The sequence below is a fragment of the Silurus meridionalis genome, chromosome 22, assembly GCF_014805685.1.
Source record: "Silurus meridionalis isolate SWU-2019-XX chromosome 22, ASM1480568v1, whole genome shotgun sequence".
Classification (NCBI taxonomy): domain Eukaryota; kingdom Metazoa; phylum Chordata; class Actinopteri; order Siluriformes; family Siluridae; genus Silurus; species Silurus meridionalis.
In genome coordinates, this window is record NC_060905.1 from 6,741,067 (window position 1) to 6,757,052 (window position 15,986).

Here is a 15,986-nt window from a genome sequence, read left to right on the forward strand (position 1 = left end):
GCTAAAGTTGGAATGTATCCCAAGGTCCCACAGAGAGACTTGTCTTTCCTTTTAAACCTTTTGTAAAATGTTTCTTATTAACCAATAAAAGATGCAGAACTAAAATATCTTTACTTAACAGCTATACCTAACGTTGCCGGCATTGCTACAGCCAGATGATCTGGTAAATCATCTGCATTGTGAACTATAATACCAGAATCAAGCATTCATGACAAAGATAATGATTTTGTGGTTTATTAATAAATATTTTCTTCCTATCTGATGTTGCAGAATGTACCAAAGCCAGCACTTCTTATGCACTACAAGGAGGCGAATTACATGACCTGGGTCAAGTGAGCTGATAGAATGCCCATGTGAAGTGAGAAGGCTGTAAAGAAGTTCTGCTGTTGGTGCTTGGCATGAAATCAAGTGTTTAAAAATACTAGTGGAAACCACAGATCCTTTTGAATGACATTAATTCACTCAGTTGTAGATCCAAGGTTATAAATAAACCTTTAACATGAATAATGTAAACCATACAGTAGCTTGTTCTTGGGATGATGAGTGGCTCAGAATAATAAAAAATAAAATTAGATCTGCTCTAAATGTCCTGCATGTGATTTCTGACCTCTTGATTAACTCATTAAGTAAAACTGTTTAAACATCTAATGGACCTGGCAAAAGTTTGAAAACACCTAGTCTTTTTACAATGTAAAGATTTACTTTGACCAAAAAAATATATAATCGTACAGATGTTAGACTCCTCTATTGTTAAACTCAGATGAAAAAAACTCTCTTAGCATGATTAACAGCTTTACACACTCCTGGTTCTTTCCCAGAGACTTTTACTTAATTTTTGCATGTAAACAAATGAAACATGTATGTCTTAAAAAGGTTAAAAGAAGGTGTTTCCAAACTTTTCACAATCACTGTAGATATCCATCCAAATGCTGCCCACAACTGAACTATATATGTATTATTCAGTCTCCTGTGTTAGGTCTTTGCAGCAGACAGAGAAGGGAAAATATCATTTCGTATGTCATTTTGGTTGACGTAGCCTAATAAGGCAGAGGTTCAGGTTGCACCTGAGAAGCTCAAAGTTCATGACATTTATAACATGGCTTGTTTGTTGCTCGGTATTTACTTTGAAGGTTAAACTGGCCCGTAGCAGTAATTACATTGTTGCCTCTCCAATGATCATATCGAATCGATAGACCTTTAAGAATATTTTAGAGATCTAAAGCTCAATCTGCTAATTAATGTCGGCAGCTAATTCAATTACTCAGGATCCAAAAGCATTATACAGGCTTAACAAAATCTCGTGTTACGGACTACAGATGTTTGGTTTTAAAACTTCTAAATTGAGCTTTTAGAAGGATGAGAAGATCCGTTAGAAGGAGTTGTTTGAGCAGGACTTGTTTTCTGTAAAAAAGACTGGTATAGATTAAGAACACATTGGATGGTCTTTTGGGATCTTCTCACAAGCTTTAAAAGGAAAAATAAAACCTAGGAATTTTTCTGGCTATCCCACAATGGTATGACAGGGGTTTCAATCTCCTCTGAAGATCACATCTGTTACCGGATGTAAACATCTGCTGATGGCATGTAGTTTTTAGATGTCTGCTGAGAGAAAAAAAATGACATACACATTAATAAAAAAAGACACAATTCCACACCAACAAGTGAAACATGATCAATACGCTAACAAAGCTCACATGATCATGTTATTTCCCATTGTCAGAATCATAAATCCTTGAATCAATCAGTTTCTCCAGTAAGAATAGCCCTTAAAGCTAAGTTTCTTTTTTGAGACTGTGTTTAATTTTTTTTTTGTATTTTACATTTTAATGACACAGTTGTATGCTGTACGGGTTTCACTTTTTTATAACAAGATGACAAGGCTGTTTGTATTTTAAATAGTAACAGGAGGACAGTGAACAGACACAGTGCTGTGCATGACAAGTACTTTGAAACCATATGACAGCTTCTCAGATATTCTCTGGATTTAATGAGCGAGCGTCAATCCTAAACGTAGTAAAGGATTTTCAAGTGAATGGCACAGTGTCCTGAGCTACAGTCGGAATAGCTATGCCTGTGTAGAATCATTCATTAAGCTTTATAAGCTAGTTTAATATCTTAAGAGCATTTGGTCTTCGTTTGTTTAAGGTGTCCTTTGAGGTTTTCTGTTTTCATTCACTCCTTCTGTCAACCGCCCAAACTGACAGATTTGATCAAATGACTCGTTCGTCATTTAAGAAAGCGTACCACTTCAGTCCCATCTAAAGTCATGTCCTACCATTTCATAAAACTTCACATTGAAAGGCCTATAAAAGTCATGCAGCTGCTCAATGACCTCCTGGTCGATTTGCACGTGTGTCCTGCCCTTGGACTTGCCGAGGCACCGAGGAGTGCTGCTGCTTTCAGGCTTCTTCAAACAGGGGAAGCCTTTGGTTCGGTTGAAATAAAAGTGCTTGTCTGTGATGATGCGCTTAAGTCCCAGAAAATCCTGTACACGCCCCAGCTCACCGGCCGGGTCTGTGATTAGCCGCTCGCCGCTCACAAAGTGGATCTGTGAGAGACGGAAGTACTGCAGCCAATTTTCTAGATGCAGGATATACATGCCTATGCGGATGGCGTTCCATGTAGTGTCCACCAAACCCTCACTCTTGTTCTTGAAAGCGAGCTCCTCGAAGCTGGGGATATCTGGCTTTTTGGACAGCGTCTGTGTGTAGTCGGAGATGGCTCGTGTCACTGGATTTCGAACCACCACTATGAGTTTGGTGTCTTGGGACATACTGGCGATGCGGCGTGGAGCCTCACGTGTTACAAAGTAGCTGGGGGTTTTCTCCATAGTGATTTGGCTGTCCAGCGTTCGTGGCATTAAGCCTCTAGAGAGAAATAGAGAGAAATGACAATGATAAAAGACCTTGGGTACAGTCCTGGTTTAAAACTGCTAACTTTATCCTTACAAAAAAAAAAACAAAAGAAGGAAAAAACTAAATAGAAAAATCGAGCGTATGAGAAAATTATTTAACAAAATAACAATGAAATTAAATTAAATAATGAGGGAAAATAATTATTACACATCACATTATATGCCTCTTGACACCATATTTTACACTAAGCAGTGAAATACCTGTAATTAGCTTCATTTGCATATCTCAAAAATACATTTCAGCCATTAAATGAAGTATGCAATGAAGCAGACAGTACAGCTGGTAACATTTACAAGTAGCGTGTTTCACAAAAGCTATAGAACTATGCACTATGCAAAATAATAAATTATTCTGGCCAGTATTCCTGATGAGGTGGTAAAAATAACACTGGCCTTTGGGTTTTATTTATAGAAGGTAAAAGAAAAGAATCAGGAGGTTAAACGCAAACAGCCTGTGCAAATGATTGTGAGCATCCTTGAAAATTTGAGATTCCGTTACAGTCACGAAATCAGTGCACATACCCAAACACACACAGAAGCTTTTAATACTTTCAGCCAATATTTCCAGTCCCTTATCTCCCCAGTGTGTTTGATGCTGAAGGGCATGGGGAAATTATCAAATCTCAGCCACATCCTGCACTCTTAGTCATAAATCACCATCACCTGCATTACAGATGCACAATACCGAGAGAGGCTTTGGGAAATCTAGGACACTTGAAATAGGTCATTATTATCACAAAGTTTTCCAGGAGCAAAACATCAGATCTTCCAACTTCAAAGTTGTAGAAGCATGAACTTATGAGTTACAGAATTTGTATTTATTTCTTCCATTTTCTTTACCAGGATAATATCAAAACAGTGTCAAACAGGGATTCTGGATTGGCATTATTATTCAAAATCAAGATTTATTTGTTTTACCATTTTCAATTGGAGTTAAATTATATTTGAATATATTTTTTTATAATACTAAAAAACTTAAAAATGCAGTGTGTTTTGTCAGTTATAGCTGAAATTTGCTGAAGATCAGCTTTACTAAGATTGGATTACTGTATGTTTTCCAGCTAGGATTCAAGAGCGTTTTCTCTCAGTTCTCTGGTTTTCTCCAACCTACAGTACCAAAAGCATACAGGTACGTAGCTGACTGCTACAGGCATGATTGAGGAAGTTAAGTTGTTGGAATTCTCATGCCCAGTGTTTAACCCTGATAAGGATAAAACAGCATTTGAAGACGAATGAATGCTATTTGGAGCTACTCTTCCATTATTTATTAGAATTTTTAACTCCTTCATCAACTTTTCACTGTTTTCTTAGAATTCAGTTGAACTGAGGAACTCAGCATTTTTGTCAAATTCAATACATAGGAGATAAACCACATTTCTTTTTTTTTATGATACTACAGCACAATACCTTTTTAATACAGTTTGTTAGATATTTTGTCAAAATAAAAAGGAAAATGCCAGGAAAGAATAAAATACTGGTATACCAGAGCTGCTCGACTGTCCCATAAGGCACGCTTGTGGCTTCGTGGACCTCGTTTGTGCATGCCCATGAAGCCGTATGATGTCCCATTTCTCATTTGCAGATCCAACAGGATTCTCACATGCACCCTTCGGAGATGCCTGAATCAATTTCAACTCGGCACAGGCCTCTTACCCAAAAGCCCATGTGATTGATAGAGCGCACCAATCACTATGAAAAGGTTTTATTTAACAGAAAATAGAGTTGCAAGGCATCTAAAATGCGAGAACAAGATCTTCAAGATTAAGATTCCTACTGTGTATTTTGTTACTACTCTACAAATAACATAAAACAGAAAAATATACATACAAATTTAGTATTTATGTACTACTGCAGTAGACTGTAGTAGCTATGTTTTTTTTAGCAGATTTCCTTGAATGATCTTGAGGTTTAAGTTGAATGAGTGGGTCAATATTCAATATATTTTTTTCCTGCTGAGCAAACAAACATCTAGTGTAGTGTATGTATCTACATACACTACACTCACTGGAAACAAATGAATTTATTGGTAAAAAAAAAAAGATTTTCACCCAAGAAAATGCAGTTAGTAGATATAGGTCTCCTATAAGAGCTTCTGAGTTTGTTTAAATGTATGTACATACATACATCTAAATAGGTGAATGAAACCAAATGCAAAACAAATGAGTGATCATAACAAATACAAGTTTGTTGTAGCTGACATTCTTCCATGGTAAAACATTATTGAAGTTGAATTAGAGAACATTCTTCTTTCTGGATTTATAGGTGGTTTCCTTAGTGTTCTCTGTTTTTTTCCCAACTACCAAAATCATGCACCAAGGATGGACTCGGTTACACAGTCGTTAGGTGTAAATGAGTGTGTGAAGGTATGGGAATTCTCATATACAGTGCTTAACCCTGACCAGGATAAAACAGCAAGTGAAGATGAACGAATTTATAAATGCAAATGTAAATGAAATGTGAACTTTGTGTGCAAAGAATTTGCTTATAGCTGAGATGGCAAACCGTCTGAAACTCGAGTTATAGACAATATATCTACACTGTCTGCTATTCCTAGATGAGATTTCTAATGTGTAGCCCCAAAATGCAGAAAGATCATAGTCGATTTAAAACTACAAGGTGGCATCTCACTTACCTTCTCTATCCAGCAGATGCCTGAACATATGTCTAAAATTTCTTTTTAGAATTGATGGAACCATTTAACATTTTACAAGCTTGATAATGATAATGTTAATGTGCTTGAAAGCAAATGTAAACATGGCTATGTAAACACTCTAGCTCTAGCCAGGCTTTCAGTAGTGTGACTCTCAGCAAGATTGGAGGTTTTATTTTCCATTCTTCTCTTGGCTAGTTGTACTGTCAAAGTCACGTAGCTCTCGGCCAAGATTGAATCCTGTGTTCCCCATTACAGAGTAGGGTCACATATCTGCAGCGTTAACTTCTGCCCGGATTGAATTAGTAGGGAAAGGCTGCCTGAATGCAGTACAGAGTTTTCTCTGCATATCTGTGTGTATGTGTGTGTGTGTGTGTGTGTGTGTGTCGGTGTGTTTTCACATTCCATTTTAGCACTGATGACTTTCCATGTTTTGGGGTAAATTAATGACAAAAACAAAAGGTGCCAATATAAATGTGACCTACAGCAAAAATTAAGTGTTAAGAAATAATTTGCCATGTAAGCTGCTTTCTTTCAGGTTTATTGCCCAAGTGTGTTGACAAACACTAGGAATTTGGTTCCAGCTGTTAGTTACTCTCAAAGTACAGACATAAATAACACTACATTCAGCTTTGACTATACAAGACAAAACAGACAAGACAGACAAAACAAAACAAAAACAGACTATACAAGACAATATAGACAATGTGAGACATTTTTAATTTCCTTTTAGTAAAGATTAATAAACCCCTTACATTTTGATGATACTACTGAAAAAAAGATATTCTTCTTTTGTCCATTTTTCCAAACCAAAACATTTCAACTATTCCAAAGAGGACTTGAAGTCTGCGATGGCACATCTTTGTCAGCTTTTTTATTTAATTTTCTTTCAGAAAATCCTCAACAGCTTTTAAGGACTATGTTTCCCAGAACACACCAAGGCATAGAAATATGGCTGCAAGAGTCTACACCCACCCAGCACTTTATATCAACCTGAAGACTAATTATCTGCAACTGTTCACTAATTACACACACACACACACACACACACACACACGCCCCAGAAAATTATCAGAGCTCAGAGTATTTAAGTAGCTTAGTTTATTAGCCCTTTGTGAAATAACACAGAGATAATGACATGCTATTTTCTCCACTGTTTGCAATTTTGGTTTCTATTTGTTGCTGGGTTTGATTCTTTGAATTTGTTCACTGTTTATGTCTGTAGTTTGCACCTCACCTGAGTTTCTTTATTACTTGGATTCTGATTTTAAAGGTGCTTTATACTTGTCATTGTCAGGATTTTCTGGGCTCGTGGTGCGCACATCCGAGTTGAGACATGAGACATAGTTAAGATATTTACTCCCTGCCAGTTTATCTTACTGGTTTGCTTGCCCCAGAAAATACTTTTGCCACCCTGCTCTGTTTTGCCTCCGCTCTGGTTTGAACTCTGGACTGTTTTTAGTTTTGTTTTTTTACTTTGCCTACAATACTCTGTTTGCCGGCTATTGGACTTTAGAACTCTTTTTCTGAGTCGTTTTGCGCAACAGTTTTGGAGCAGTTTTTTCTGTGTTTTCTATCCACCTGTTTTATTTAATTAAACACTGTTTTCACCATACTCGGTTTGCATCCTGCATTTGGGTCCTTCCCATTAACCAGTCATCTGCACTTTCTGACAGATTAATCTGGCCAGAAAATTGACTCAGTGGATGTACCAAAACATTGGGCTCGTCCCGTCCTAAACTGGCACGTTAAGGACACATCCAAGACGAACAATATTTTGAAGCTCAGCCGCCAGCAGACAACAAAGTATCTTCGGGCACTTCATGCCCATGCTTTGGCATGTCAACCGGTCATTGATGACCATCTTAAGACTGCTGTCTCTCCGGCCCCTGTGCCCTGCGGCGATGGCTGCCCAACCTCAGCCTTTCTGCCTGACTTGGGGCATCACCCAGCTTTCACGACATACCAATATCACCACTATGCCTGTCTGCTCGGCTAAGATTGCTCCCCAGCCTTTCATTGCTGCTTCGTTCCTAAGCCCTGGCAAGGGTGCAGTTCAGCTCAAGAGTTTCTCCAAGATGGTCGCCTGGCCCCTGGGTTTCGCTGACAACGTGGTCTCCCCAGAGGGCGTCGCTCTATCTCAGACATCCGTAGAGGGGGTCGCTCCGCCCCATCATGTCAGCCAGCTGACCTGGCAGAGGACAGCCCCTAGGAGAAGCCACCAGGAGGCCCGCTACACACTTCATCTGGCCTTTCCTGACCTCCAAGGTGTTCTACCTGGTGGCGGTCCGCCTCAAGTACCATTGTGTATGCCGCTGGCACCCGACCTTCCTCATGTCCCGGCTCAAGGATGTGTGTGCCTTTCCAGGAATTATAATATGATGCCTAAACTGGTCACAGGACAGCCTGATGACTCTCCTGCTTCAATACAATGAAAGAGCTACTTTTTCAGAAGATGACATGTAGACATGAGTTAAGTTGAAATGTTTGTTATGTCTTATAGGGATAAGTGAAATTTAATGACGACTAGCCGACTTTATTACGCAGTCTGTTTTATGCATTTTTCAATACAGACATATTGAACCCGAAAGGCTTGCATTGAGCACATACTGGTGCCAAGGGTTGCATATTATTCAAACCATTTTGTCATTTTTAACGGTCGTTTCGTCTTGTCGATCCCCTTCTTATTTATTGAAGTAAATAAGAGCCTGGTCTAGGTTGACTGAAAATAACTGCCTGGGAACACTGCCAAGATTTACTAGAAGGATGTTGGTACAAATGCTGTTAGAAATGTTCATCCACACGGAGCTTATTATAGTTTCTTTTTTTGACCAGCGAAAGGCTTCCAAGGCTCTGAATGCTACATGCGTCAGCTTTAGTCTAGCTGAACTTAGATTTACACATATACTTATGAAATCCAGTTGCTACACACACTTTGAAAGTGTACAGGTTGCACAGACAGCTTTTCAATCAATTAGGCAGACTTGAAGCCCATAATAGTTATTTATGTAATATCCTTGTCAGGCCTTTCATTTTAGTGCTCGTGGACAGGCTTTAAATGTGAAAATGCCATTACATTAAAATAAGCTTTATTACTATTAGGTCAGTGTATGCTAAGGATCTTTTTATTGCTAGCAAAAAAAAAAAAACAATAATATAGATTAATATTTTATTGCCCGCCTCATGGCAATGAAAGTGCAGGTTAGAGAATAAGTTCAATTCTCCATCAGTTCTGAGTCGTTCCCAATTTTTAATAGGCTTTCCAGGGACGGGAATGACTATAAGTTACCTCCACGGTCCACAGAAATATCGATCTGTTTATCTTGATTTATGAACAGTGTTATTCTGGCCAGGTTGTCTCAGTTAGCCTTACCAGTTCAAGGCCAGAGGCGACAATTAATCTTGTAGAGAATGGAGCAGTAGCTCTTCTCCAAACAGCTTAACTGCATGTTTAAATACATGCTACTAATCATAACTTCACGTTGATGGAATACACAATAAAGTAGCATAATCAGTCAGGTCTATCTTGCTAGGTGTACGCCATAATTGTAACTTTGAATTATAGTTTTGTTGCTGTAGTGCACCTCATAGCGCTCATAACTCATACTGCTCATGTTGCTTGTGTTCAATCTTAATGAACTGATTTTTTTTTACTGAAAGAAATAAATCCTCATTTCCCAGATGGCACACAAACCCTGGTGGGTAACGTATGTGTCATAATCATATATACTGGAGGGATGTCCATGAGCCAAAGGGTGAATTTGCAGGTAACTACATGTTTTGTATATTTATTTTACCCTTTAAAAGCTGTCAATATGCACATTCATGTCTATTTCTGAATGAAGGACCAGTTAGCCAATAGAAGTACAGAACCACCAGCTCATCTGGCCCTGTGACACTGAAGCAGTAGCATGTGACACAGACTAACACAAAGATAAGTACTATACCTTTTCTTCTCAGAACTATGCTATAAAAAGGCTTAATGCCTTTTTATACAATTTGGGATACCAGTGACTAGTTTACTAGTAAAGAAAGAATGTGGGTGGAAAGAAAAATCTATAAATTCAGTATTTAATGTCTTAATGCTTAATGTAATGACAAAGCGATAATTTACAACACTTTTTTTGCATAATAATTAATAACCAAACCAGTACACTGTACTAAACATAATAATTTACATTTATGGTATTTGGTAGACACTCTTATCCAGAGCGACGAATAATTATCTTCTTTATACTGAGCAGTTGAGGGTTAAGGGCCTTGCACAAATGCTCAGCAGGCGCAGCTTGGTGGACCTTGGATTTAAACTAATGATTTTCCAATCAGAAGTATAACATCTTAACCACTAAGCTACAACTTCCGTCATTGTTTATAACAACGAATATTAATTAAACGTTAGTGCTTGGCAGTGATGGACGAAGTACATGTAAAAGTGTCCCTTTAAACTTTCACTTGAGTAAAAGTACTTGCCTTCAAATGTACTTAAGTATCCAAACACTATGATTTATTATGGCTATAATGTTATTATCATTTTTGTCACAAGACTCTTTAATCAACTTAGTTTATGTAAAAAGACTCTGTTACTCTCAGCACAACAATATATTACCGTAATTTCCGGACTATTAAGCACACCCAAATATAAGCCGCACCCACTGAATTTGACTGAAGATTTTTATTTTGAACATAAATAAGCCGCACCTGTCTATAATATCTACACTGAAACTAATGAACTTTACACAGGCTTTAATGAAAGACAGTGTCTGTTACACGGCTTGTATCTAAACAGTAGCCTACCAAGAAAGTAAATGTTCACTGTCTTCCTCCTTCCTTTCACAACTATTTCTCTCGAGAGTTTATCTTTTGGCATCGTCGTGCGTTTAAAAATCACCATCGGTGAAGCTTTTCTCCCGATGCCGTGCAGCTCAGAACACAGGTGAAGTGCGTTTTTTCATGTTCGGTTGTTTTCAGCGTGACGAATGATTCGCATTTCCTGTTGACAGTGCGAGTAAGCGGCAGGTCAAACGTCAGAGGAACATCATCCATATTTATGATGTGGTGCGGCCCGATTCAGTGGGAGCGCATCTGATTTAATATAAAGAGTTTCATTGGTTCACCTGAACCCGTTCAGCAATTTCATTGGTCTAATGTTATGGAGCTCAGTTTTTTGGCTTGAAGTTTGTGAAACCGGGAAAAACCCAGGAAAAATCCATATATTAGCCGCTTCGTTGTTTAAGTTGCGGGGTTCAAAGCGTGGGAAAAAAGTAGCGGCTTATAGTCTGGAAAATACGGTAGTAGAATGATATTAATGAGTCAAACACTGATTGATATTTATTCAAATTATAATGAGCCCAAAACCTTCTTTTTAATAACTTAAAGAAAATCCCACAGATAAGACCACAGGTGTTGTGACAAGTTCAAATCAGGAGTTTCTTCCATCATTTATTCCACTCAAAATGTTCTGCTTGCTGTTAAACTGACACTAAACTGTATGTTGGTGATAAGTAGATACCACCAAGCGGCAATCAAAAGTTAAAAACATAGCGTGCGCTCGACCGTTTGGTGGCTTGCTTTGTGTTTGACCAGTATTTATCTACTCATAAATAAAAAGGAACGACTGATTTTGCAAAGTGTAGTTGATTAAAAAGTATGATAATTGATTTTAAAATGTAGTAAAGTTAAAGTAAACGTCTCCCCAAATGGCAATACTTAAACTACAGATACACTGTATAAGTAATTACGTTCACTTTGTTACTGTCCACCACTGGTGTTTGGTTAATAAGAATTTAAGCATCTGAAATGTTTTGTTCAATAACTGAAATATTATAATTTATTGACTTGATAGGCACATTTCATAGGTAGATGGCAAGTCCTTGAGTAGAGATGAGTTTAATTTGTGTTTTTCAAAACAGCATGTCATCTCTCACCTGTATACATTACTTTTAGGTCTACAGTATTACACTTAATCAGTATTGCAGCCAGTCAGTGGTACACGTGGGTTTATTTGTAAAGGATAGTTCTCTGATCGTTTTGCCCCCGAAGAACAAATCATTGTCTGGGGGTCAGCATCTAGGCAGATCATGTTCAATTTGGAATTCAATTTGTGTGGAAAATATTGAGGGCAATTTTCCAAGAAACAAAGACAATTCTAATGAAAGAAGTCTGAAACTAGAAACAGAAAAATTGAACATAGTCTTCAAATGAACATTTTCTGCTAATAATGAATAATTAGGAATGCACTTCCAGGTCTATCATAAATGTTTTCCAAGTATCTGCAAGTTTTGGCACAAGCCTTTCATTGTGGGCAGGACGTAACAGTGTAGTACTCTCATTGGCTAGAAATTTGGATCGACAGCTCCATGTCCTGGAAATAGAGATATTTGGCAATAATAACATGATCATCTGCTGTCTCAGACCAATTGACACTCTCCAGCATACCCATTGATTCCTGATGATTTGTCACTGATTAATTAAAATGTAATTCATTTAAAAGATTCATCTAATTAACTTACAATCCATGAATTTGCTCATGTTTAGGGGGTTAGCGGGTAACATATGACATGCTGAATAAGTATTATTACTTGGCTAATTAAAGACTATAAACATTCTCTGACAATGCAAAACGGTGGCTAGATACTTGTTGGCTTCCCTGTTTATCTTGAATCCTATTACAGAATACTTGAGAAGTTTTGAGTTTAAATGTGAGACCCATCTCTTTTTAAAATAGCAGTAGTCTGACTGTGAATTATCACTGCTTTTTTTTTTACTGACCAGGCTAGACAATCAAATAATCCTAAAGGAATGCTGAAGAGTCCAATTATGTAAATAGTTTGAAATACGATTTTCTATTAAATAGCCTCCAGATGTCAATTTGTTCTCTTGTTCTTAAAGAGTCAGCCATATAATACATTTCTCTCACTTAGAAAGAAGAATTAAGAATCTTCTTTTTAATTTAAGACCCTACTGTGTGATTGTCTCCTCGCTTAAAGGCACAGACAAGCTAAGTAGTCAGATCATCTTGATTGCATATTGGTCTAGCTTTTATCCCAAACTATCACCATCATCTGTTTGAACAGCCACTTTTTCTTTCACTGAATAACATCTAAATAACTACACTATATAGGCAACAATAATATGAGTATTGGGACAGCTGACTTTTCCAGCAATATGTGGTTCTTCCCCAAACTGTTGCACAAACTTGGAGCACACAATTGCATTATATGTCATTGGAGGTGGTAGCATTGAATTTTCCCATCACTTGAACTAGGAGACCCAAACCTGTTTGAGTATGACAATAAACCTGTGCACAAAACCATCTCCATTCTTTACATAGTTTAAACTGAAAGTCTTGAGTGGCCTGCTATAGAGCTCTGACCTCAATCCTATTGAACACCTTTGGGATGAATTGGAATGCTGAACCCAGGCCTCCTCACCTCACCTACATCAGCACCTGACTTTACAAACACCTTTGTGGCTGAATGCGCACAAATCTCCACAAGCACACTAAAAATCTAGTGTATCATCTTCCCAGTAGAGTGGGAGTTATTATAAAAGCAAATGGGGACTAAATGTGTAAGGGGCGTTTAAAAAGCAAATATAAATCTCATGGGCAGTTGTTCACAAACCTTTGGCCATATAGTGTACTTTTGACAGCTCCATAAAAATATTTTGCATTCAAGAATAATAAAACATCATTTGAGTTGAGTGGATTCAAAAAGCAAAATGTTTTAAAAAAACAAAACAAAAAAACATTTATATGGTTTTATTTAGTTTCTATTCACAATTTAAAGAAAGACTCTTTAACATGCCAATCACTGCCACATTGCACAGACAAACCAAATTCCCGAAATAAGAAAACTTAAATATTACATTCTTCCATTCGTTCAGATTGGAAAAAGTGCTTGGTCAAAACAGTGTTAATATATTGCCGAGAAGTCTAGAAATTTTCATGATTAAAAAAACTCAATTAGCTTATCGCAAAACTACGCACGACACAGTGCACAGACCTTTTCATCTTCATTCTGCTGGAAGTTGGTAGGATGGATTAAACTTTAATTGAATTCCGTTCGTCAACAAGTTATTCAATTAGCTACAAAACAAAAAGCTGTCATTTTAGGAATTAGACATTCTGGAAGATAAATTCCTCTTGAACGATGGCTTCCGAGAGCACATGCCACGTACTGTTTCGCTGCGGAACCTCTGCGGAAAGGCAAATTCCTGACGGATGGTATCAGTAACATTTCCTCTTAATAGAGATTGACGTTCCAATTCATCTGAAGGCTTACTCAGTTCATTACTTTGGACACATCTACCATCTTAATGTAATGAGGACTGACACAAGGCCATGGTCTGATATTACATCTGGAAGATACGGCAGCGTTAATTGTTTGCCATTTATATGCCCTTGCCCCCAACACACACACACACACACACACACACACACACACAGACACACTCCTTTTTCAGTTATAGTCGATGGCTTGTACTCCTGAATTGGCTAAGGTTAAAGTACTCAATAGTATTCAATAGACACACAGCTATATCATAAGTCTATGTGTCATTATAAGTTGTATACTGTATATCTTGGCTGGCCAAATGATTTATACTATGCAGCACCCTGGGCCTTTTTGAGACACCTTAAAGTCATTGTATTGACATTATTTTGACTAAATTGGATTACTTCACCAGGCAAAATGTCATCTGCTAATGATCAAGCCTTTTCTTATGAGTGCTGACAGTTTAGAACATGAAACTGTGCATGGCAGTCGATCCTGCAGTAAGGAAACCTGAGCTGAAAGATTTAGAAATGCCCCAGTCATTTTAAATCACACAGTGCACAGCGATTTCCTCACTTGGCACACCCTTAGCGGTGAGTGTTACACTCTGGGTGGCACAGAGAACTCATAGGCTGTCAAAATATCTGAGCATATTACTGGATGGCACGTTTCATAAGATAGAATGGATATAAATGGTCTCCACACCCTGTGTTAGAATGATTTAAGGTATCCCTAAAAGATGTCACTAGGTAGATTCGCTATGCTAACTTATGTGTTTGTGTGCATGCTGCCCTCTGATCCCCTGGTGTCTAATTCATGGTGAATTTTCAGTATAGGCTCCATATCCACCACCACCAATACCTGACCAGAAAAAAAGTGCTCAGAGAATAGAAATATATAAATAAAAAACAAATTTGTTTGGAAGGGTCATGTTTGTGTATTTGTGTGTCCAAGTGTGTACATCTCATTGGTGCAATAAAAATATGCATATTAACAGACAATAATGAAGTTATTATTAGATGTTACACCAAAAAAAAAGTGCTGTCAGGTCAGAATAAGAGTGCGGAGTGAAGTATGTAAAAGCCGAGGCACATCTCTGTCAGCATTTAAGTTAGCACACAACGTGTTTAGTGGCAATTGGTTTTGAACCAAAAATACATTCCCATTTAAGAGCAGTCTGAATGGAGCTTAGTTTCTAATCTGACTGAAGTACATTTCACTGTGTTAGGCAACATTCAAGAGGACTTTTTGTTGTCTGTCAAAAACACATACAGTATGCATTGCTGGTATAGTGTAATATACTTCCAGGCAAAGATTAATATTAGGTGAAATCTTTTATGCAATCTGGGCACAAAATCTGGGGTGCAGAGCTGACGCTTGCTGTGAGTGACACATATAGAGTATGTTATGCTGCTGAACTGTTAAACTTTGAATAAGACCTGACAATCATTGTTAGGTTTTGCTTCATTCACCTGAATATGTCACACCTAGGCAAAAGATCAGGCCAAAATCAGAACAGAATATTAGGTTTTTACCTAATAGATTGTCGGTTAGTAATTAGCAAGAATTAAACAAACATTTACTTATTTACTTTTGTTACAGTGAACCGTTTGTTTAAAAGCTAAAAACCTGGAAACTCACTGATATAGTCGTCTTGTACGCACAGTTTTTTCATAGGGGCGGCCAGGCAGGGGACATCTAGGGTGGCACAGAAAATATTTTGCAAACAAACATTGCCCTTATCTAACCTTAAAATACTTTTAAAAGTATGTCAAAATCACATTGCTACAATATTTTAATTTAAATAAAATTCACATGAAATTTATAATCATAACTTACTTACCCTGTTTCCTAACTTCTGTTTACAACAGATGTTGATAAAACTGCAATGAATTGACATTATTGAATATTGACTGCACTGAATTGAATCGGCTATTGTAGAGTGTGGAGCCACTTAGTTTCTGCGGTCTAAGAGATAAACGATACAGTGTGGTGTGTGTGAGTAATAAGGCCTGCAATGCTAATGATGGAAGCCTGACTCAAAGATACCAGTCCAATGAGGTTCCTTAGCAATCTATAAAATAAGGGATGCCAGGAATATACAAAAATACACTCCTACTACATGAAAAGATGGGAGGCAACTGCATCT

The 15,986-nt window shown here is 37.6% G+C and overlaps 1 protein-coding gene across 1 annotated transcript in view; it reads right to left on the minus strand.

Moving 5' to 3' along the window:
* Positions 1–1,792: 1,792 nt before the first annotated feature.
* hs3st2 (heparan sulfate (glucosamine) 3-O-sulfotransferase 2) overlaps positions 1,793–15,986 on the minus strand; it is a 35,451-nt gene continuing 21,257 nt past the window's right edge. Inside the window, exon 2 of the mRNA XM_046834258.1 lies at positions 1,793–2,867. Coding sequence (XP_046690214.1) covers positions 2,249–2,867 — 619 coding nt within the window. The 3' untranslated portion in view covers positions 1,793–2,248. The remainder of the gene's footprint in view (positions 2,868–15,986) is intronic.